The sequence below is a fragment of the Ctenopharyngodon idella genome, chromosome 21 (assembly GCF_019924925.1).
Source record: "Ctenopharyngodon idella isolate HZGC_01 chromosome 21, HZGC01, whole genome shotgun sequence".
In the NCBI taxonomy this organism is placed as follows: domain Eukaryota; kingdom Metazoa; phylum Chordata; class Actinopteri; order Cypriniformes; family Xenocyprididae; genus Ctenopharyngodon; species Ctenopharyngodon idella.
This window is the reverse complement of record NC_067240.1, coordinates 13327886-13351790: the sequence shown is the minus strand read 5'-3', so window position 1 is coordinate 13351790 and position 23905 is coordinate 13327886. Positions and strand designations below refer to the sequence as shown.

The 23905-nt window shown below is 37.1% G+C and overlaps 4 protein-coding genes, 1 long non-coding RNA gene and 1 pseudogene across 5 annotated transcripts; 5 read left to right on the top strand and 1 right to left on the bottom strand.

Moving 5' to 3' along the window:
* The first annotated feature begins 4611 nt into the window (after positions 1 to 4611).
* Positions 4612 to 6174, top strand: LOC127504079 (odorant receptor 131-2-like). Its single transcript, XM_051878430.1, has one exon. It carries the CDS (start codon positions 4612 to 4614, stop codon positions 5566 to 5568), a length of 957 nt encoding a protein of 318 aa, XP_051734390.1. The 3' UTR covers positions 5569 to 6174.
* A 1515-nt stretch (positions 6175 to 7689) lies between these two features.
* LOC127504328 (odorant receptor 131-2-like) lies at positions 7690 to 8532 on the top strand (annotated as a pseudogene).
* Positions 8533 to 9146: 614 nt separating this feature from the next.
* Positions 9147 to 19776, bottom strand: LOC127504063 (uncharacterized). The gene is made up of 2 exons (XR_007927285.1): positions 19612 to 19776; positions 9147 to 9402 (listed from the first exon to the last, which is right to left on the bottom strand). It is a non-coding gene; the product is annotated as an uncharacterized LOC127504063 (long non-coding RNA).
* Positions 9392 to 12695, top strand: LOC127504060 (odorant receptor 131-2-like). Its single transcript, XM_051878407.1, has one exon. It carries the CDS (start codon positions 10837 to 10839, stop codon positions 11806 to 11808), a length of 972 nt encoding a protein of 323 aa, XP_051734367.1. The 5' UTR covers positions 9392 to 10836; the 3' UTR covers positions 11809 to 12695.
* On the top strand, positions 12838 to 19423 carry LOC127504061 (odorant receptor 131-2-like). Its single transcript, XM_051878408.1, has one exon. The coding sequence runs from the start codon at positions 17318 to 17320 to the stop codon at positions 18272 to 18274; it is 957 nt and encodes a 318-aa protein (XP_051734368.1). The 5' UTR covers positions 12838 to 17317; the 3' UTR covers positions 18275 to 19423.
* Positions 19777 to 19918: 142 nt separating the features above from the next.
* On the top strand, positions 19919 to 23693 carry diablob (diablo, IAP-binding mitochondrial protein b). Its single transcript, XM_051878409.1, has 6 exons — positions 19919 to 20077; positions 20415 to 20547; positions 20924 to 21049; positions 21145 to 21255; positions 21417 to 21513; positions 23005 to 23693. The coding sequence occupies exons 1-6, from the start codon at positions 20037 to 20039 to the stop codon at positions 23199 to 23201; spliced, it is 705 nt and encodes a 234-aa protein (XP_051734369.1). The 5' UTR covers positions 19919 to 20036; the 3' UTR covers positions 23202 to 23693.
* The last annotated feature ends 212 nt before the right edge of the window (positions 23694 to 23905 follow it).

Here is a 23905-nt window from a genome sequence, read left to right as displayed (position 1 = left end):
CTTTTTTGAATTCCCATTTGCAAGATACGGAAGCGGAAGTCAACAGCACATAAATGCCAGAATGTAAAATAATTTTTTTTATGCATTTAAATGTGATACATTTTTGTTTGTCCTTTATAAATTAACACAAAATAAGCATCTTCTAGTAAAAATTCTCACATTTATTTATGCGTTAAAAAATTACATATAAAAGTGGCATCAGAAAAACACGTCAAAACAAGTATTGCGTCTGTTGTTTTTTCTTTGACTGCACACATTGCGACCCACTCAAAACGGCCTTGTAACCCACCAGTTGAGAAACATTAACGTAAGCTATACTGTTCGCTGTTCACTGTTGTTCTGCTGAAGCTCATTCGGCACTTGTATCTTTCCGCGCGCGTTTGACTTGCGCCTGGCGCTGAGGCAAAGTTGGAGTGCGCGTCTGAAAAGTCTCCCGTTTTTTTTTTTTTTTTTTTTTTTTTGTGGTCTTAAAGAGACGGTTCTGCGTTTAAATAAACGCAATTCTTGTCAAGAAAAAATGAGATAGAAACAGCAGTTGTGAGCGGGGTGGCCACGGCCGCCCCTGGCAGTCAGGAATCGTGTTTCCTGACATTTATATGTGCCTGATTTCGACGCCAGGGAAATACATAAAGTAAATCTGCCTGTGAAAACTTTATATAACTACAATATAGGTAGGTATAAATCGGAGTGATCATTTATATCAATGTTATATATATATGTCGTCATATCGTCCAGATCTAAAACTTGTATAGTTTTTGTCAGTGTTTATTTAAAAGCACCCAATTATGCAGAATATAAGATGGTAAATATTTAATTGATGAGTTGTCAACACAATATATAGGGTATGATTTTACACCAAAATCCAACATTTTGACACAAATGATAACTGAAACATGTTTCTTTGCCTGGAGTCCAGCTGTTTCTGTAAATTGCAGTGACCTATTTGCTTCTTTTTTCTGTAGCTTTCAGCAGTCTGTAAAAATATACCTCAGATTTTGTGTCAAAGCTATCTGTACAGTCAGTCGCAAAGCTTTTTCCCGTTTTGGATGTGTTTTGTGTGTTTTTCGCGGCATTCACGCTGAAAACCAACGCTGCCACTCATTGGTCATAATGGTCGACGGTGATGTCACGTGCATAGCCCATTTACAGCTCACACAGGGCGGGTCTATGCTAAAACGGCAGTATCCGTCAAGAGTCGTAGGAGGGGCCTGTGCAAATTTACGTCACTTTGCCAGGAATCTGTGAACGGCTTGATCCGACAAAGTGCTTATGATTTGTGGGGATTAAAAAAAAAGCACCGGGTGAATTTTTATCATTATAGGGTGGTTGTGTAGACACACTGCCAACACACATTTATGTCCAAACACCATGCAAAAGTGAATTTTGCATCTGATGTCCCCTTTAAAGTCACCATGAAATCACAAATGACAATCCTCTGACATCATGTAGCAGTAATTATTATAAATGATTATTATAAATGTAGCAGTAATTATTATAAATGATTTATATCTTATTTCTGTTTTAAATTCATGTGCCTTTGTAATCTGAATTCAAAAACATTAACGTCTCCTCCCCCTCACAACATCTCTTCTCTGATGACGTGTGCATTGAAATGAAGGAGGCAATAATCTCTCCCTCCTGTCACTCACATAAAACACTTACAGCAATTAGCAAACAACAACAATCCAATCAATTCCTGATCGCCAAAATCATGTCCTATTTTTTTTTTTTCTTCTTGTTCCAGTAGCCATTTCGGGGACATGGTTAGGCTTGCTGCAGTGGTTGGCTACATTACAGTACATCAGATTTCACTTATCACGTGAAGATAGTAAGGAGAGATGACTTACAGGATGATGTCGGAGGATTTGGTGCACAACAGATCCTGAGCGTCATTAGCTATGTTTCCATCCAAAATTGCGAATTTAACTTGTGCACAAATTTGGAATATCGCATAAAACATTTGCGAATAAAGCACTGTTTCCATCCAGTGAGTCGAAGAGAACAAAATTGTAATTTCCTGATAAACTGGTGCTAAATATCACTAAGAAAAATGAAAGTTGCTGCAGTAGAAGCCACTGTAATAATTTTTGTATATAATAAATGACTTGCACCTCAGAGCACGCAGATGAAACCCAATAAACGCTGTCATGTTATCTTGCGTTCACATGCCTGGTATTTGTGAATGCAATCGTGTGAGAGTTGTCACAGTTTTGGTTATTTATATTTAGAGACTTTTAGTTTGAAGTTTATTTATTTCATTACGTTTTTCCTAGTTTCCTTTTTCCTGTTTTGTTCCTGTTTCCTTGGTTATCATGTTTTTTTTTCTAATTATTCTCTCATTTGTTCCCTTGGTTACTGATTATGTTCACCACCTGTTTCTTGTTCAGTTCTCATTATCTTGTGTATTTATACCCTCAGTTTGGTTCTGTCTTTGTTTGGTGTTGTCTTTGTGTTTCAAAGCTGTCACGGTTCCTTCACTATGGATCACCTTCTTTGTATTCATTGATTAAAATTGCTGCAAATCAATCCACTACTCTTTGGGCCCGTCCACACGGAGACACGTTTAGATGTATACGCAAACATTTTATTGTATGTTCGTGTGTACGCAGATATTTCTTGCGACGAGGAAAAAAAAAAAGATCGGATAGGGAAAGCTCTGGCTTCTTGTGGATGTAGTCTTTGTCTCGTCTTACTGGTTGTGATACATGGTTTATTGTATGTAAAGAATAACTAGGACAAAACAGTTTCTTACACTTTTTTTTATCATCAGCATTTTTCTTTTTTCTTTCTTTCTTTTTTTTTTTTTTTTTTTTTAAATATATCAGAAACCTGGCAGAAAGAAAGTGTTTATCTTCTCCATAGAAACCCAGTAAGGTCAGTGTGAAGTGGAAGTTGCAACTGACTTTAAGTATTTATCATATTTCCAAGTGAAACAGAATTTTAGCGCACAACTTCACCATTTCTAGCTCACAGCAGACTGCCGTTTTGAGGGAAGTGGTTAAAGTTAAAATGAAACAGAAGTTGTGAACAGTCTTTTCTTCCCTATTGTGATGTACACTGTCACTGTGTATGAAATCAAATACTTCCCTACTATATAGTATGCGAAAAACAGCACGCCAACAGAATAGTATGTCCGAATTCATAGTATTCGCAAAAACAGTAGGTGAAAAGTACCCGGATGACCTACTACTACCATTTGATGGACACTATCCCATGAGGTCACGGGAGAGGATTTATGAATGGCAGTAAATCAACGCAACTGATGCTGGTAGGTCACATGACAGTAACAACATGGCAGATGTAGTACGTCTGAATTTAAATCATACTATATAGAACATACTTTTTTATTGGTCGTGAAGTAAATTCAAATTCCACTTAGACAGTATGTGATTTCGGGCGCACCGTGTATATCCAAGTGAAGTGGCTTCTCAAACAAGAAAAAAAATGTAGGGTGGGGCTTGATTTTGTTGCTGTGATCTCATGTTAGTGACAGGTTGTCCCGCCCTTGTGCCGAAAACATATCATTAGAGAAGATATCACGTCATTGCAAGGGGGAAGGGAAGTTATTTTGATTAAAGATTACGAAGGCACATGAATTAAAAAAAAAAATGATGTGCATGGAAAAAACATTTATAATAAATACATATTTAAAAAAAAAAAAAAAAAAAAAAAAAAAAAAAAACAAGAATTGTCAATTTTGATTTCATGGTGACTTTAAGGTTGTTTTGCCCAAAGCCATCAAACTGACACTATCAGAGAAGGAACACAATTTTAGAGGGAAGTAAATTTTGACTAAAGATTATGAAGACAGACTCATTTTTTTTTTTGGTGGATTACTTTACAAAGATTAACTGTTCACCACTTAGTAATGTGCGCTAACAATAGAAATATGGTCCATTTTGAATACACACAGACTTTAAAAGTTGAATTAGCAGCAATTTAGAGAGCTTAATGTACTATACAAGTGGCCTTGGAAGACCAAAATTATAACACCTTGAGCATATTGTCTACACAGAAACTGATAAAACCAGAATCTGAACATAAAATGACAAGTAAACAAGTAAAGGCTATTGATATGCAGAACTCAAGAAAAGGAATAATTGTGTTGATATTTTCATAGACATGAGGCTTTAAATATATTTCCTCAGTTTTCCTGAAAACAAAAGTCCTAAAATACTGAAAAAATAAAGGTTTATTAGTTGAGAACTCATGTTTAATCACACTCCAGGTTAATACCTTGATTGTCACAGGGTAAATATTTACTATTTTATTTATGAATAGTAATTCCAATTGAGGATGTCAACAAAAATCCCCAAAGGAGGGTTTTACCAGATAACAAGGTAAACAAAGTAAACACACACAGACCTCCTCCCACACACACATACACGAAACTACCACTGGGATTCAACACGTGCGTAAAATAATAATGAGTTTAACAATATTTAAAGTGTGATGCTCTGACAGAGCTCTGATCTTTCTCACTGTGCCTTCAACAACATCACGCAAGCCTGGAGATTTGTACACAAGACAAGGACGTTGTAGATTGCAGTATTAGTCAGTGTGCTATACCAGCATCTGTGGTCAACATCTTCATGTTTTATTTTTCTGAATATGTCTGCTTTTAATGGTTCTACATCTAACCTCACTCAGATTAAGTCCCTGGTAGATCGAGATGCACCGGTGAAAACATTCTTGTGTGTGACGACATGTGTTATTTTCCTGTATGTCAATGGGGTCATGATCTTCACCTTGAGGAAAAAGACTGTTTTTAAGGAGGCATCGCGCTACATTCTGTTTGGTCACATGCTTTGGCTTGACACACTCCATCTTTTTATGAGTGTAGTGTTATTTGTGTGTGCTGTTAGCAGGATTGTTATTTTGAAAAATGTCTGTATCTTCCTTCTTGCGGCAGCACAATCCCTCTATCAGGTTGCCTTACTAAATCTGGCTTTGATGTCACTGGAGAGGTATGTGGCCATCTGCTTCCCTCTCAGACATGCAGAAATCACCAGTTACAGAAGAACTAACATGGCCATTGGTGCTGTTTGGACGATGGGTTTGATTCAGTGCTTGTCTGAGATGATTATCTTCTATGCCATTGATACTACAAACACAGTGATGAATTTGTTCTGCTCAAGAACTACTCTCTTCAGACTGCAGATATATAAGAAACTTGAAATAGCTTTTACATGTATATTTTTTGTGTTGGTGTGTTTTGTTATTATCTTTACTTATGCTTCTATAGCAACTGTGGCTAAATCAGCCTCCTGTGATAAAATGTCAGCCAAAAAAGCCAACAAGACTGTTCTGTTACATCTAATACAGCTGGGTCTCTGTGCTGCATCCATTTTAGTTGGAGTTATTCAAGAAGTCATTTATGTTTATACTGACTATATGACTTCATTACATGTAATGTATTTTTGCTTTGTAGTGTTTATGATTTTCCCCAAATGTCTAAGTCCTCTTATATATGGTCTGAGAGACCAGGCTTTCAGCTGTTTATTTAAGTACTACTTTACATTTGGTCTCAAAAAGCATTTAGGAGGAGGAAAAATAGATACTATATAACTGATGGTAAAACCTATTTAAATGTTATCTAAAAGGCTTTAGCTGATAATGTTCTTTCATTATTAAGATACAAAAATATATTTCTCTAAAATTGTAAAATATATGTTTGTGTCTGTTGATGAGATATTGGAGATCGGAAAATTAGAAAATCATTCAAGCATGTATTTAACAATCACACTAAACCACACTTGTCACAATGTTTTTCCAGTGCAGTAACCACAGATATGGGATGTAAAATGTTTGTTGTCCATTTAATCTTATACATTATGACAACTGCTTTCATCACACTAATTAATTCACAATAGCTGAAATGAGACTCCAATCTTTCTAGAAATCTATAAAATCAGACTAATAAATATGCAACAGTTAAAGCATTTTATAGCATTATGTCCATCATTTGCTCATAAACAAAAACTCAAGTGATGTGTTTGTGCAATCTTTTACAGCTCTTCCTTTTACTATCTCATACAAATACTAGAGTTGATTATTGCTCAGTGGTCTGTAACAATACATGCACAGTTTTTGATTTCATCTTTTAACTCAGTTTTGATGGGGTTTTTTTTCTTGTCCACGTGTCTTAATAGAGTTTATCCATATACTGTTTGACATGACTGTACCTCCTTTCCAATGCATCTGCACAACCTATTACTCTGTCAATCATTTTAAACTGGCCCTATGATTTATGTTGATTAAATGCTTTTGTAGTGATTTATGAGGTGGACATACTATACTGTGAATTCATCAAGACCCTGCATTTACACACACATGCATACTGATAAATGTATTAAGGCATTAACCTCATTGAATTTAATGTGTATGAGAAAAGAATTTACGATATTCTCTTATAATGCACAGCTGTGATGTAATATGTTGTTGTTTACCAATGCACAGGAACTCATCTTCTGAATTTCTATTGTATATCGTTCTTTGACTACAAAATATATAGCCCTGAAGGGTATAGACAGTCTATGTAAATACACTTAACTCACATACATGCAATGTTTCTACCATGAAATTAAAAAATAAAATAAAGCAATTTATCTCACAATTCTGACTTTATTTTCTCGCAATTCTGAGATTATAAATTGCAAGACTTGAGAAAAATTCAGAAGTTTGAGATATAAACTCCTAATTGCAAGGGGAAAAAAAAGTCAGAATTGTTAGATAAAAAGTCACAATTATTCTATAGTGGAAACAAGCTTCCATACTAAGGACATGATGTTATTTGATTTACATCACTCAAATTTTGTGGCAAAATTTTAAATATAGAAATGCAGATCAGAAAAAAAGGTACAAAGGCTGTCACTGGGACAATACCCTTTCAAAAAGTACACCTTTGTACCTTATTCAGGTGCATATTAGTACCTTAACGGTACATATAAGTACATAAAATGTACATATTAGTACCTATATGGTACTTATTAATATCTTTTGAAAGGGTACATTCCCAGTGATAGCTTTTATACCTTTTTTCTGAGCATAAGCTCTTGATTCTTGGCAGAGAAGAAATATACAGAATAAATGGCCACATTTTGAACAGAATAATTTTCATTAGACAGCAAATTCATTAATATTAGATTCACTTTTATAAAGCTGTTTTATAAAAACATTTATATATATATATATATATATATATCACATTCTCAATCGGGCTGTAGTACAAAAACATCACCACGGCTGCGGCCCCATGCCTACTTTTGAGTTACAGTTACAGAGAACAGTTTTCTTGTATTTTTTCCCCCCTCTCTGAATTGATATTGTCCAAGATATTGGGCTTTTAACTTTTTTAATCTGAAAATAACAGGTTAAAAAATTATTTACTTAATTTATGAATTGATATTCCAATTAAGGATGTCCCCAAATATCCCCAAAGGAAGGTTTTGTCAACTTCTGAGGACAAAGTAAACACACACAAAGCAGCTACTTCAGTACGTACATTGTGACATAATGATTAGCTTAACAATATTTAAAGTGTGAGGCTCTGACAGATCTCTGATCTTTCTCTCACTGTGCCTTCAACAACACACTAGCCTGGAGATTTGTGGTTACAAGGACAATGTAGATTGCAGTTTTGTTGCTATACCAGTGTGCCTGTGGTCAACGTCTTCATGTCTTACTTTTATGAATATGCCTAATTTTATCGAATCTAAATCGAACCTCACTCAGACTGTACTGCTGGTGGATTGAGATGCACCAGTGAAGGCTGCCTTGTGTGTGACCCCATGTGTTGTATCTGCTGTTAGTAGGATTACTATTATGAAAAATGTCTGTCTCACTCTTCTCACGGCAGCACAAGCTCTCTATCAGGTTGCCTTACTAAATTTGGCTTTGATGTCACTGGAGAGGTATGTGGCCATCTGCATCCCTCTCAGACATGCAGAAATCACCAGTTACAGAAGAACTAACATGGCCATTGGTGTTGTTTGGATGATGGGTTTGATTCATTGCTTGTCTGAGTTGATTATTTTCTATTCCATTGATACTACAAACACAGCAATGCCTTTGTTCTGCTCAAGAACTACTCTCTTCAGACTGCGGATATATAAGAATCTGGATTTAGACTTCACTTGTGTATTTTTTGTGTTGGTGTGTTTTGTTATTATCTTTACTTATGTCTCTATAGCAGCTGTGGTTAGATCAGCCTCCTGTGATAAGGCATCAGCCAAAAAAGCCAACAAGACTGTTCTGTTACATCTAATACAGCTGGGTCTCTGTGCTGCATCCATTTTAATCGGTGTAATCCAAGATGCAATTTATTTGTATATTGATTATATGACTTTGTTACACATAATGTATTTTTGTTTTTTAGTGTTTATGATTTTACCAAGATGTCTAAGTTCTCTCATATATGGGCTGAGAGACCAGACGTTTAGCTCTTTATTTAAATACTACATCACATTTGGTCTTAAAAGGCAAGGAGATTTAGTAGTAGGAGGTAACCTTTTACTTTCATTACTGAGATAATAAAAAGATTATTCTCTATAACTGAGTAATAAGTTATTGGAGTTAATGCAGACTTTACTGACCTGTCTTGCTTTGCTGGGTAAATACAGACTTAATTGGTTTTAGAGAATATATCCAGAATTTAACTTATCTTAAAGAAAAATAGGAACTTAAGCTAGAGAAACAAAAACAAAAACTAGAGAGAAACCAAAAAATAGAGCTTGGTAAAAATACAACAAAAACCTGAAACTAGACTGGAGCAAAAACTATCAAGGGAATACATTCAAGACTAGGCTTGGCAAAACACAAAGAACACAAAAAACCAGCAACAACATGAGGGAAAGGAGCACAATATAAAGGGAGCAAAGCACATGAGGAACAGGTGAACACACTCAAGCAAACGAGGACTAGACAAGGACCAAGGCTGCGTTCCACTCCAGTTTTAGACACACACTCGCGAAATTCCCTAAGCACTTCCTATCGGGGGAATCCCTGCCACCATTTTGAAGTGCGTTCCACTTCGTGAAGTGGATGAGGGAAGTTTATATGGACAGACCCTCGCTCCCTCGATTTTCTCTGTTGCCTGTTTCTTTGTGCATGTATGTCAGGGAATGAACACAGACAGAGGATCCAAGTGCAAGAATAACAATATTTATTGACAGGAAAACGCTGTACAATAACTTCACTCCAAGGGTCAGTTGAGGCAGAGGCTGTGGCGTGCAGAACGGAGGCGTGCGGAGTGGCGTGGCACCGGGTGGCGCAGGGCTACAGCGGGTATCAGAGAACAAGGATAATCCAACCCAGAAAACAGGGCACACAATGAAAGTCCAGAATCCAAAAACCAGGAAGCAACACACAGAGAACACGACACCGGGAACAGCCTGCAACGAACTGACAAAGACCACATAAAGACATGCACAATATATAACAACCACTAACAAGACACGGCTGGCAACAGATCGCAATCAGACCATAATGGGTGACGCCCACACAATCATTCACTCACACCCAACACACACACACACAACAACACACGAGGGTGAGTAAGTGAATCCATGAACCGTGACAATGTATTCGCAGGATACTTTCAGTTAAGCCATTGGAGGGCAGCCGTATTTCCAAGGACATCCAGCCCCCTTCATTTGCTCCTCCAAGATTTGGAGTAGCATTTGTCAGTGGGTCTGTGAGCAGAGCTAGATTGCCTTGGCATCTCTCTCTTGCTGCATAGGCCAGTCATGCTTGGATCTTTTTCCAGGGTTACAGCTAACAAATAAGAGTTAGGATGGTAGATCGCGAGAGCATACGATTTTCTCATTTTCTTATTCTCCCCCTTGGTAGAGTCTATAGTAAAATTGTATGCTCTCCAGTGGGTGGGTTGCTTGGTAGATGAGAGTTGTTATGGGCGGAAAATGCTAAATACTTTCCCCTAGACAGGTACCTCCTTAAGGTTGATGCAGGGTAAACGAAATTATCGTGGTCAGTCTGCAAACATCTCTCTACTTCGTCTATCTCCCTCCCCAACTATTTGTTGGGTTTTGAAGTAGGGATATACACTTCCCTTTGGATGGGTAGTCTAATAGGCCTCTTTTAGTATGATCCGTGTTAGAAGTGCTGACAATAGAAGTAGATTGCCTGTGGGCATCACTATTTATTTATTTTCGCCTACTACGGTGTAGCTGGAGCAGGGTAGAGATGGACTGCATCATAGAGAAATGAGTAGCTGCCCACTCCTCGTCCATGGTCTTTCTCAGTAGGGCACATGTGCACTCTTGAAAAACTGCATTTTAAATCTTTTGACAAACTAAAAGACGTAAATAATATTTGTATGTATTAGAAATGAACTGACCATCTGTCATTAACTGACCAGCGTCCACACAATCAGCTTTTCCCAGCTGCAAGATCAGAGAAATGTTTTGCCTTACTGTGTTTTTAAAAATAGGTAGTACAGAGTCTGAGGTAAATGCACAGACTGTCTTATAAATTCAAGAATTAAAGACATTTCCACAAAAACTCACAAGGAAACATAAACCACTGGGATTTGCTATACTTGATGCTGTTATTCAGGCACTTATTGCGGGAAAACACACCAAGGGTTACTTTTTTTTTTCCACAGTCATTTTGACACACACAAACCAGCCACTGGGATTCCATACGTAGTTCATGACAGATGCTTTACAGATATTTAAAGTGTGATACTCTCTGATCATTCTCTGTACCTTCAACAACAGAGGTGACACAAGCCTGGAGATTTGCAGTTACAAAGACTTTCTAGATCGCCATATTATTCAGTGTTTATAACAGCATTTATTGTCTTTTTTATTGAATATGTCTAATTTTAATGATTCTAAATCTAACATCACTCAGACTATATCACCAGTGGATCGAGATTTGAAAACATTTTTGTCTGTGTCCTCATGTGTTATTTTCCTGTATGTCAATGGAGTCATGATCTTCACTTTGAGGAAAAAGACTATTTTTCAGGAGGCATCTCGCTACATTTTGTTTGGTCACATGCTTTGGGTCGATACGCTCAATCTTGTTATGAGTGTACTGTTGTTTGTGTTGGCTGTTTGTAGGCTTTTTGTTATGAAAATTTTCTGCCTTATCCTTCTTGTTGCTGCAACAGCTCTCTATCAGGTCTCTATATTAAATCTGGCTTTGATGTCACTGGAGAGGTATGTGGCCATCTGCATCCCTCTCAGACATGCAGAAATCACCACCTACGGAAGAACTAACATGGCCATTGGTGTTGTTTGGATGTTAAGCTGGATTAAATCCCTGTCTCAGATTATTATATTTTGTTCCATGGATACAAACACAGCAATGCATTTGTTCTGCTCAAAAACTACTCTCTTCAGGCTACAGGTCTATAAGCAACTTGATATAGGTTTCACTTGTGTATTTTTTGTATCTGTGTGTTTTGTTATTATCTTTTCTTATGCTTCTATAGCAGCTGTGGCTAAAACAGCCTCCTGTGATAAAATGTCAGCCAAAAAAGCCAACAAGACTGTTCTGTTGCATCTAATACAGCTGGGTCTCTGTGCTGCATCCATTTTAGTTGGAGTTATTCAAGAAGTCATTTATGTTTATACTGACTATATGACATCATTACATGTAATGTATTTTTGCTTTGTAACGTTTATGATTTTCCCTAAATGTCTAAGTCCACTTATATATGGTCTGAGAGACCAGGCTTTCAGCTGTTTATTTAAATACTACTTTACATTTGGTCTCAAAAAGCAAAATAGTTGTAATACAGAGATGCATTTAGGGAGAGAAAAAATAGATACTACATAACTGATGGTATTTAAATGTTATCTAAAAGGCTTAAGTTGATAATGGTCTTTTATTATTAAGATACAAAAATATATTTCTCTACAATTTTAAAATATGAATTTGTGTCTGACGATGAGATATTGGAGATGAACCACACAAAAATGACTGACTTGTGGAAAATCATTCAAGCATATATTTAACAATCACACTAAACCACACTTGTCACAATGTTTTCCAGTGCAGTAACCACAGATATGGGATGTAAAATGTTTGTTGTCCATTTAATCTTATACATTATGACAACTGCTTTTATCACACTGTCAATGAATTCACAGTAGCTGAAATGAGACTTTAAGCCTCCAAACTTTCTGTAAATCTATGAAATCAGACTAATAAATGTGCAACAGTTAAAACATTTTATAGGCATTATGTCCATCATTTGTTCATAAACAAAAACTCATATGATGTGTTTGTGCAATCTTTTACAGCTTATCGTTTTACTGTCTTTTACAAATACTGGTTGATTATTGCAGTGGTCTGTAACAATACATGCACAGTTTTTGATTTCATCTTTTAACTCAGTTTTGCTTTTTTTTTCTTGTCCATGTCTCTTAATAGAGTTTATCCATATACTGTTTGACATGACTGCTCTGCTGTACCTCCTTTCCGATGCAATCTGCACAACCTATTCATCCATCAATCATTTTATTTGGCCCTATGATTTGTTTTGATTAAATTTGTAGAGGTGGACATACTGTAATGTGAATTCATCAAGACCCTGCATATACACACACATGCATACATACTGATAAATGTATTAAAGTCATATATATTTAACCTCATTGAATGTAATGTGTATGAGAAAAGATGTTTCTTCCATGGAATTTAAAAAAAAATTAAAAAGTAATTGTGACTTTTTATCTCACAATTCTGACTTTATTTAATTTTCAAGTCCTGGGAATAAAGTCAGAATTGTGAAATAAAAAGTCACAATTACTTTTTTATTTATTTTTTTATTCCATTGTGGAAACAAGCTTCCATAATAAGGACATGATGTTATTTGATTTACATCATTCAGATTTTGTGGCAACATTTAAAATATAGATATGCAGAAAAAAAGGTACAAAGGCTGTCATTGGGGCAGTACCCCAGTACACATTTGTACCTTATTAAGGTGGATATTAGTACCTTAAAGGTACATATAAATATACCTAAAATGTATATATTAATACTGTTTGAGAGAGAGTGTCACGAATGTGGCTCCTGTGCCTCCTCCGCAGCATCTGCACATGTTCCTATGTGCATTCTACTCCAGAAAGTTATCAGCAGCAGAGCGTAACTACGATGTAGGCAACCGGGAGTTATTAGCGATGAAGGCGGCATTGGAGGAGTGGCGTCATTGGCTGGAGGGAGCCCAACATCCGTTCACCATACTCACTGACCACAAGAACCTTGAATACCTCCGTTCTGCCAAACGTCTAAACCCCAGGCAAGCTAGATGGGCCATGTTCTTCACCCGCTTTCAGTTCACAGTAACTTACCAACCAGGATCAAGAAACACCAAAGCTGATGCATTGTCTCGCCAAACGGAGGGGGTAGAGAGAACGGAAAACGAGGAGAACATCATCCCCGACAAGCTTCTGGTTGCTCCCGTGCAGTGGGACGTCATGACCGAAATCACTCAACTCAATGAACAGTCTGCACCACCACCAGAATGCCCACCAGATCACACATTTGTACCCGCAAACCTCCGCAATCGATTACTGCACCAAGTTCACGATCTTCCCAGTTCTGGCCATCCGGGAATCACTGCCACACTCCATCTGTTACAAAACCGGTTCTGGTGGGACACCATGGTATCGGACACCACCCAATTCATAAAGAACTGCACTGCTTGCCGAGACTTCGAAGACTCCCCATCAAGCACTTGCCGGTCTGCTACAGCCTCTACCCATTCCTCAACGTCCCTGGTCCCACATAGCTATTGACTTTGTCACCGACCTTCCTGAGTCCCGTGGCCATACCGCCATTCTCACGGTCATTGATCGATTTTCCAAGGCTTGCCGACTCATACCACTCCCCAAGCTACCCACAGCCTTTGAGACCACAGAGATCCTGTGCAACTACGTATTTCGTTTCTATGGCCTGCCAGAAGACATTGTCTCAGACAGAGGCCCACAGTTCACGTCCTGGGTATGGGCAGCTTTCTTCAAACAGTTAAACATTAACATCAGCCTCACATCAGGATATCACCCCGAATCTAACGGACGAACCGAACGCATGAACCAAGAACTCACCAGATTCCTACGCACGTACTGTCAACAGAATCAATCGGACTGGAGCCGCTATCTGCTGTGGGCTGAATACACCCAAAATTCTCTTCAGAAACCTGCAACTGGTATAACACCCTTCCAATGTGTGTTGGGCTTTCAACCACCACTCTTTCCCTGGTCCGGGGAGCCATCCAACCCCCCACCCTTGATGGAAGGCGAGGAGGCTTCGAGAGCTACTCGATTCCAGGCGCCGGGGTGGGAGACTACAATACCTAGTCAACTGGGAGGGGTACGGCCCGGAGGAGCGATCCTGGGTCAATGCGGATGATATCCTGGACCCCTCACTCACTGTAGAGTTTCATCGGACGCATCCGGAGAGACCTGCCCCTCGACCACGTGGTAGACCCCAGCGTCCGCCTCCTCGCGTCTGGAGCCGCTCGCGGTGGGGGGGTGGGGGGGTCTCTGTCACGAATGTGGATCCCGTGCCTCCTCCGCACCACCGGAGGGAGCCGTCACCTGAATATTGACTTTCCACCATTCGGACTACGTTTCCCATCAGCCCTCATTCCTGGGACTGATTGCGCACACACCTGCACCACATCACACTCACACTATTTAAGCCACACTCATGCACACACACTTTGCGAAGTCTTGATTTGCCCCGGTGATCATTTCTGAGCGTTTTTCTGTGGATTGTTACTCTGTTGCCATTTGGACTGTTTACCCTCTGTGATTCTCTGCCGCCTGCCCTGATCTCTGCCTGTTTACTGGACTGTGTTTGTTTGCCGCCTACCCTGATCTCTGCCTGTTTACTGGACTGTGTTTGCTTGCCACCTGCCTCGACCATTGCCTGCCCCTGTTCACGTATTTGCCTCTACCCTGTCTGCATTTGTACTTACCTTAATAAAAGCTGCAAATGGATCCCCATTCTGTCGACCCATCATTACAGAAAGGACCACAGGTGCTTCTCCAACAAATGCCAACAAACACCAACAAACTTCTATGTTCATGGACAAACAGTTGTTCATGCTATAAATTTAATGATACCTTTACAAAAATGCTACTACTCAGTCATGTATTCAGCTACAGTAAAGCTTTAATCAGAATAAAACCGTATACTGAAAGCTAACAAACAGCAGTAACATTTACAAGTGACAGCATATCTAAGCACTTTGACACAAGTACAAAAGGAAATACCATACCATTCATAAACGTCCTTTAAAAACCGTGCTTGCAGAGGTTCTGCTTGACCCTCTTCATCATTATTGCTATCTGGGTCTGATTCGGGCTCAATTTGATACGACAATATAGACGCCATTATTTACATTTCCACTGAAGCACATGTAATAACTAATGGTAAGGGGCGTGTCATTTCTGGACGCTTCAGCGAATCACAATACACTGGGCCAGCTAACCAATCTGAGCACATTGCGTATTTCGGAGGGAGTGGCATCATAGAACCAGGAAGTCAAACCAGTCGTTCAATTGACAATGGAAACAGCGGTGTAGAATAAAGGTAAAATATATGAAAAATACAGTGTTTTTTTTTTTAAATGAAGCATTAATACACGTTAAACTGCGTCTCATAAACACAATCAAGCCTAGAAAAAAACACTGAACCACCCTTTTAATGAGCATGTTGTGTGTGTGGCTGCAAATAAACAAAACAGTAATAAAAATTATATAAAGCACTATTATTGATGTCTATCTATCATGTCTAGCACAATACAACAGCTTAACCAGGCTGAATCACAACTTGTCACCATTTCTTAAACTATTAATTTGTACAGAACAAATAATAATATATCTCTTTCAATAATACAAAAACACTTAAATCTCTTGCAAACAATGTGCATAAGCATTCTACAATGAAGTTCATCCTTTGCTAACGACATGACATGACTTATCATCTCTATTGAGTAGATTTATGACCCAAATACTCGATTATTTCTAGATAATTGCATATATAATCAATCTTAAACAAGTAATTGAAAAATTTATAACTCACTTTTATCAAATGGATGCACACAGTTATTAATAATCAACCCAAACACTGCATCGCGACTTCTGAAATAGTCTTTCCGTTGCCAGCGCAGCTGTTTTTCTTGTGCGCAATCTCTTCCGGCACATGTACCAATGGCCATTAGATGGCGCCTTCACGCTACCTTTGTAACAAATACCTTTTAAAAAGGTACATCCCAGTGATAGCTTTTTTTATGTCTTCAGACTCAATTTATGTGTTTCTCTGGCAACACTATCAATGGCGAAATGAATCTGCAGCAGTCAGGTGGTACAAGTCCGAGCTCTATAAGTTGTTTACGTTTATTATTATTGTAATGTTATGTGCTTTGAAACATGAGGTAATTTAATGCAGTCATTCTCTTTGCAGATTCTTCTCTGGCTGTGTGCATTCATGTGTTTTGGAGGAGGCGTGGCTTTGGAGAGCACTAGAGGGAGGCAGACTGCACAATTTTAGCCCCGATTTTCATTCGTTGGCAGGTTTAGCAAAAATGCCTGAAATTGGAGACAAATCGTTCACACAAGTGTAAATTATCAATTATTGGTAATCAATTACGAAGTTTAAATTATCAAAGATGCCATCTGAAGCTAGATATTTTACTTCATAACATAATTTTTTTGCACAAATGCATTGCTTCGCTTCAGAAGGCCTTTATTAACCCCCCCGGAGCCCCGGTGTGGAGTACGTTTATGATGGATGGATGTGGATGGATCCACTTTCTTTGATTGACAGCACTACCAAAAACTCGATAGTCAGCTAGAAAAATTAATTTAGAGGAGAAATTTGATAAATGCACTATATTGCATATTCATTGTATTTCTACTTAACCTGTTCTTTAGTGTTTTAATGTAAGTTTGAATAAATCTGTCATGTTTTATGACAGCCACCATTTAAATGTTTAAATTAAAAAAAAAAAAAATGAAATAGCCCTATTGCCCATTACAACACAACAAAACTTGTGCTATGCTATATTTATAGTCAGGCAATTAATATGAAATGCACAATCTAAATTAGTGTGTGCTTTTGTGGTGTGCTTTCTGACGCACACACACAACCATGCATCCATTGGGATTCCGTCTGATGGTATTTAAAATGTGATGCTCTGACATCTGTGCCTTCAACAACATCTGTGAGGGAAGCGTGTACTGTAGATTTGCAGTTACAAGGACTTTGCAGTATTATTCTATTCAGTGTTCAATAGCAGCATCTGTGGTTAATTTGATCTTCATGTTTGAAAATGTCTAATTTTAATGCTTCTAAATCGAACCTCACTCAGACTCTGTTGATTTTGGATCAAGATGCACCAATGAAGGCATTTTTGTTTGTGACCCCATGTGTTATTTTCCTTTATGTCAATGGGGTAATGCTCTTCACTTTGAGGAAAAAGACTGTTTTTCAGGAGGCATCCCGCTACATTCTCTTTGGTCACATGCTTTGGGTCGATACGCTCAATCTCTTTATGAATTTACTGTTGTATATATGTGCTGTCAGTAGGATTTTAATTATGAAAAATGTCTGTCTTGTTCTTCTCAATGCTGCAACAGCTCTTTTTCAGGTCTCTACTTTAAATCTGGCTTTGATGTCACTGGAGAGGTATGTGGCCATCTGCATCCCTCTCAGACATGCAGAAATCACCAATTTTGAAAGAACTCACTTAGCTTTCGGTGTTGTTTGGATCATGGGTTTGTTTCAGTCCCTGTCTGAGGTGATTATTTTCTATTCCATTGATTCTACAAACACAGCAATGCCTTTGTTCTGTTCAAGAACTACTCTTTTTAGACTGCAGATATATAAGAAACTCGATATAGCTTTCACATGTATATTTTTCGTCTCTGTGTGTTTTGTTATTATCTTTACTTATGCTTCTATAGCAGCTGTGGCTAAAACAGCTGCCTGTGATAAGGCATCAGCCAAAAAAGCCAACAAGACTGTTCTGTTGCATCTAATACAGCTGGGTCTTGGGGCATCATCCATTTTAGTTGGAGTTATCCAAGAACCTATTTATGTTTATACTGACCCTACGACTGCAATAAATGTAATGTATTTTTGCTTTTTAGTGTTTATAATTTTCCCTAAATGTCTAAGTCCTCTTATATATGGCCTGAGAGACCAGGCCTTCAGCTGTTTATTTAAATACTACTTCACACTTGGTAAAGGTAAAGTCAAACCAGTTATAATAGATCAAAACGTTTAGTAGCCATGGTTAAAAAATTAGCACTTCTTTTAGTACCATATTTAAATATATTGGATATGTTCCTGGACATGGAGATAATAATATGAGATAAAATGTTGTATAATTTGCTGTAAAGATACACTGCAGTTGAATCAGACTAAAACAACTGACCTGTTATGAAATATGCACGCATTTAGACATGCTAAACTTTTTTGACAATCTGTTGGGAAAAAATGTTTTGTAATTGCTCATTTTTGTAAAGGACTACATTTTTGCACTCTTTCTGGTCATGTGACATGAACAATATTAAAGTTGTCATTTAGATTATAGTCATTTTATTCTGTTTTGGACAGAATTAACATCTAAATGATCTCTGACGTGAGTAATGGCCTATTCATTCACTGATTCACTTGAAAATGCAAGGAACATGCAAGGAACAAAATAAAGTGTTTATGTGGAATGAAATGCTTATCTTTCTGTCTTTTTGTTATTTGTCCTTTGCCAGAAAGATTTGGTAAGATCTAGCATTACAAAAAAGATCATGATGACCTTTAAGAGACGTCATTGCACTATATTCAAATAACATCATTATATTTCCCTTCTGTGAGTTTTTAAAAAAGGAAGTGCGTCTTTCGTGACTTTAAAGCTCTCGGGTATCACGACAAACACCCCCAATGGAACTCCCCTACACTTTAAAGTTAGTGATCGCATTAATTATTTATACTTTTTTAGACTGACAAACAATTTTTTTTTCCTTATATGATTGTTTGGGAATAGGTATTTCCATAAAGAATAACAGAGACAACTACATTTCAACAGAGGTTCACTAATAGTCTTAAAGGTCTGAATTCTTCACAAACACAAACACTTTTCTTAATGAGAGGTTAATCTTAGAGAACTCTTGAGTCATAACCACTTATTATGATCAATAGAAATGACATCTGAACATGACTCACTCATATTCAGACTTGGGTTGAGTGTGGCTGCAGATGGGGACGTCCAACAGAGTTCTAATTCTAATCTGTGAGTCATCAAAAAAATCATCGGAAAAAAACACATGCACTTCTTCTGAAGGCTTGTAACTTTCTGAAATTAATTTGACAACTAACTAACTAAAAACTAACTAAAAACATCTGTGTTTCCCTTCAGGGTTATTATTATTAACTAAAATGTAAAAAAAAAAAAAAAAAAAAAAAAAAAATCTCCCTTCATTTTGTATTTATAGCCTAAATCATAAAATTGCATGTAAACTATTTTAGGCTGAAAGAGAAACAACATATTGTCATGTCGATGTTATTCAGGTCATATGAAAGAGCTGATAAGGTTACAACGAACAAGCCAGAAAACACAAACAGTACCTGAAAAACAGGATCAAGCTTATATAGAAATGTCATGACATTCTGCTTGGCCTTGATGAAAGAAGTGTGCTTACAGACCTGGTTGTGGCAGTTATGACTTCCAAAGAGAGAGAAAATGAAACTGAATGCAAATATAGCCCATAATAGAGGCTTCTAGATCACTATCAAAATTCAGTAATATTGGTTCTTGCAATGCGCACCATTAGCTTAACAAATATTTGACTAAACATTTAATAACATTTAATAAAATGTGTGTAAAAATGAGCAAGCCTCTATAGGCTTAACATAGTATCATTTGCATTATTATTAAAAAGTGTATAAAGTGCGTCATTCGCTTCAGTCATCTTCAGGGCGCACTTCTCTGTCAACACCGACAGAGGGAGACTGTCATTTCTTCATCTCTTCATTTCTTCATCTCAACAAGTATGGCGGCTTACAGAAGGAGATTGTTCGCTGCTGGACTGAGGTTGTATTATGTTTTTAGCTGTCTCGTTCTTGAAGATTGTTTAATTTCATGAAACGTAGCTGTAGTGTATTTGTGGTTTCTGTACAGTAATAAATAATTGAACAGTAGTTGCCGTTACATAAACATATGCAGTGTAATCATAGCAGATGTTTTGGCAAGTGTAGTAGATTGCTGCCTGTATTTCTTATTTTAACTTTCTAAAATATTTTATTTAATAACCTACTTTAGCCTCATGTGTTCAAACTGTCTTGTATAGTGTTGTCCTTGAACTGAGTGCCTGAATTATGCATGTTCAATTGTTCCTGGCATGAACTTTGTTTGTCATTGTTTTGTGTAGCTGTGCTGCTTCCTTGATGAACAGAAGCTCCTGTCAGAGCAGTCGCAGACTGGCTGTGCTGCCCACACTCATCAGGAAGAACTGGAAGACGCTGAGTGTCACAGGTGCTCTGTGTGCTGTTCCTTTCATCCAGGTCTGCACCATCACAATGTGATTGGAAAATGGACTGTTTGATATAGCTGCTAATATTTAATAAACAAATACAGAATTCAAAAGATAGCATCATTCTGATAGAGGATATTATTCATTTTATCACATCTGCACAGGTCGATTTATTAATAGTGGCCTACCAAGGTGAAGGCTTATCTCATGTATATTAATTAGATGGCATGACTGAACGGCTTGGAAGATGACCTAGTATTGTCAACACATTTAATTAATATTTATAAGCTCAGTCTTCACCATATAGTGACATTACAGTCTGCCATTAAACCTCTATAGTGTTATTTTCTTCTAAATTGGTATCTGAAAAACCTCTTTAACTACTCCGTTTTCTTTGTCTTGTTTAGAAACCAGAAAATCTGTCTCATAAAGATCTGGTACGGAGAGCAGCGTCTCTGGTCACTGACAGTACTAATACTTTTGTCTCACAAACTACTTTAGCGCTGCTGGACTCCATCACAGTTTATGTTAAGGTAATCACAACTATTTGAACAGTGGATTGATGCTTTCGTTTTCACGATTAAAAAAAGTTCGTAAAAACAACATCCAAAATTCTTGTCTTCTATAGGCTGTAAACAGTCTTGTGACATTACACAAGCGCTATATGGCTTCTATCGGCAGACTTTCTCCTGCGGAGGAGAATGCTATCTGGCAGGTCATCCTTGGCCATCGTCAGGAGGTAATGATTTGGAAAAACACAGGGAGTTAATGTTCACAAGCTTTCGAATTAGAGTTATCCTTTACAGTATTTAATGGTAGTTGTGTTTTTCTGACATTATGGTATAATAAATTATTAATATAACTTAACTTTTAATGAAATTGATTGCATTTTTCAACAAGGTAATTGACAAGAGAAAGGATTACAAACAATTTGAATCCTGCTGGATGACTGCCATCAATCTCTCAAAGCTAGCAACAGATGCAGCCTTCAATGCAGGTAGGGCTCATTTTCTTTAGTAGGTGTTTAAAGGGTTAGTTCTTTCAAAAATGAAAATTCTGTCATGAATTACTCACCCTTATGTCGTTCCAAACCTGCAAGAATTTCGTCCATCCTCGGAGCACAAATGAAGATCTTTTTTAATGAAATCTGAGAGCATTCTGTCCCTCCATTGACAGCCTACGCAACTGCCACTTTCAAGTCCCAGAAAGTAGCAAAAACATCATAAAAGTAACCACGTGACTCCAGTGGTTTAACCATAATTTTATGAAGCGACGCAAAAGCTTTGTTTGTGCAAATAAACATAATTTACCACTTTATTTACAAAATAATGATCTTCAACAAGAGCACCACGACGCAGACGTTGTTGCTTGAACACGCATTGGAAATCTTCATTTGCGTTCCGAAGATGAACGAATGTCTTATGGGTTTGGAAAGACATGATGGTGAATAATTAATAACAGAATTTTTGTTTTTGGGTGAACTAACTCTTTAAGATTATTAAGTTAACACTGTTTAACAGAACATTTTTTTTATTTCATTTAACAATTCTTTATGAACATCAGAATGTTTGGTTTATATTTAAATGAATAAAAAAATAAAACGTATATTATATTATATTATATTATATACACTACTTTTCAAAAGTTGGCTCAGTAAGATTTTTGTAATGTTTTTGAAAGAAGTTTCACATGCTAAAAATGGTAACCTTATTGATAACATCTTAACGGTTGTATTTAAGTAAAAAATATTATATAATAGTGCTGAATCAACCTAAATGCATAAATTTATAACAACAAAATTAATTTAAATCATATAAAAAAATAAAAAAAATTAAATAAAAAAAAAAACCTGTTCTTTAAGGTAACAATTGCATGTTAACACTTTTTTGCAGTGTTAGACTGCACTTATTTGATTAAAAAAAAATACAGTAAAAACAGAAATATTATTAAATATTATTACAATTATAACTATAAATACAAATAAACTGTTTACTACTTTGAAATAAGTATGATTTCATTCAGTGCTTCTCAAAGCTGTCCTGGGGACCATTGCAAATTTTGGATGTCTCCCTCATCAGACACACCCAATCCAAGTCTTGTGGTGCATCTGAAATTGCATACTGTCTGTGCAAGTACTACATTTCAATTTGTAGTTTCAAGTAGTAGGTCATCTTGGGACTTTTAACCTACTGTTTTTCGAATACTATGTATTCGGACATACTACTCTGTTGGCGTACTGTTTTTTGCATTGGGAAGTATTTGATTTTGGACACAGTAATGCAGTCTGTGCTGATTAGTTGAATCAGGTGTGTTAGATGAGGGAGGCAAACAAAAGTGGTGCGGGGTCCGGTCCAGGACAGGTTTAAGAAGCATTGACTTAGTGTAGGGACTCATTTACATTTGGCACTTACTGCCACTTAGTGGTCATTTGTTGGATTGCGCTTTTAGCCACACATTGTAATAGCCTAACCCTGTTTGTCCTCTCCAGGGGCTGACCAAGCTTCTGTGACCGCACAGAGCAGTCTACAGGTCGCACAGTCACAGGTGGAACATTTTCAACAGCTGATGCAGGAGGCTGAGAGAGAACTCAAAGACTCTAAAGCTGAGAACAGTGAGAGGATTCAAAACCACAGCACTGGAGTGGGGGATGAGGACATCCCAGATGCATATCTACGAGAGGACTAGTCAAATCAAGACCTTTAGCACAGCTTTAAAGTATCTTGAACACTCTGATGCAAAGACCTCTACCACTACTGAAGCACAGAATTGAATTTGTATTTGATTAATACTCTCATCTGCAAGTTATTTATTTGTGTGTAGAAGAGGCTCAGGACAAATGCTGTGAAATGAACTCAAATCTGTGATGCAGCCAGGCCAACTTATATAAATGAATATAAGTATTAAATACAAAACTATGAGGGTAAGAAATGGGAATTCATAGATAAAGACTCTTACTTTCCAGGTCAGGCGCTTCACATTTGTTAGTAATTGATAAGTGCAATTACAGTTTAATTACATGGATTTAAATTTAAACTGCTTTTAGATTTTAAAACAGTTGTTTCATAAATTTTCTTTTTACTGTATGCACAATATGTCTGAACTATAATTACAGTCAGATGCTACCCTTGTGAATTCTTAATAATTCTTAAAATAAACAATGGAAATGATTTGTTTTGATATTGATTTCTGTCTGTATGTTTCTTCTGCTTTTTTTTTTTGTTTGTTTTTTTCTGTTGCAATTCATTTATAATGAAACTACATTATTATTTAAAAAATAAGCTGTTTTATTTCAAACAATTTCCTTTTCATTTTGTCATTCTGCGTTCCTCTCAGTCATCCCGATAAAAAATCTATATCACTATATTATGCACTATTATTTTTTTAACCAT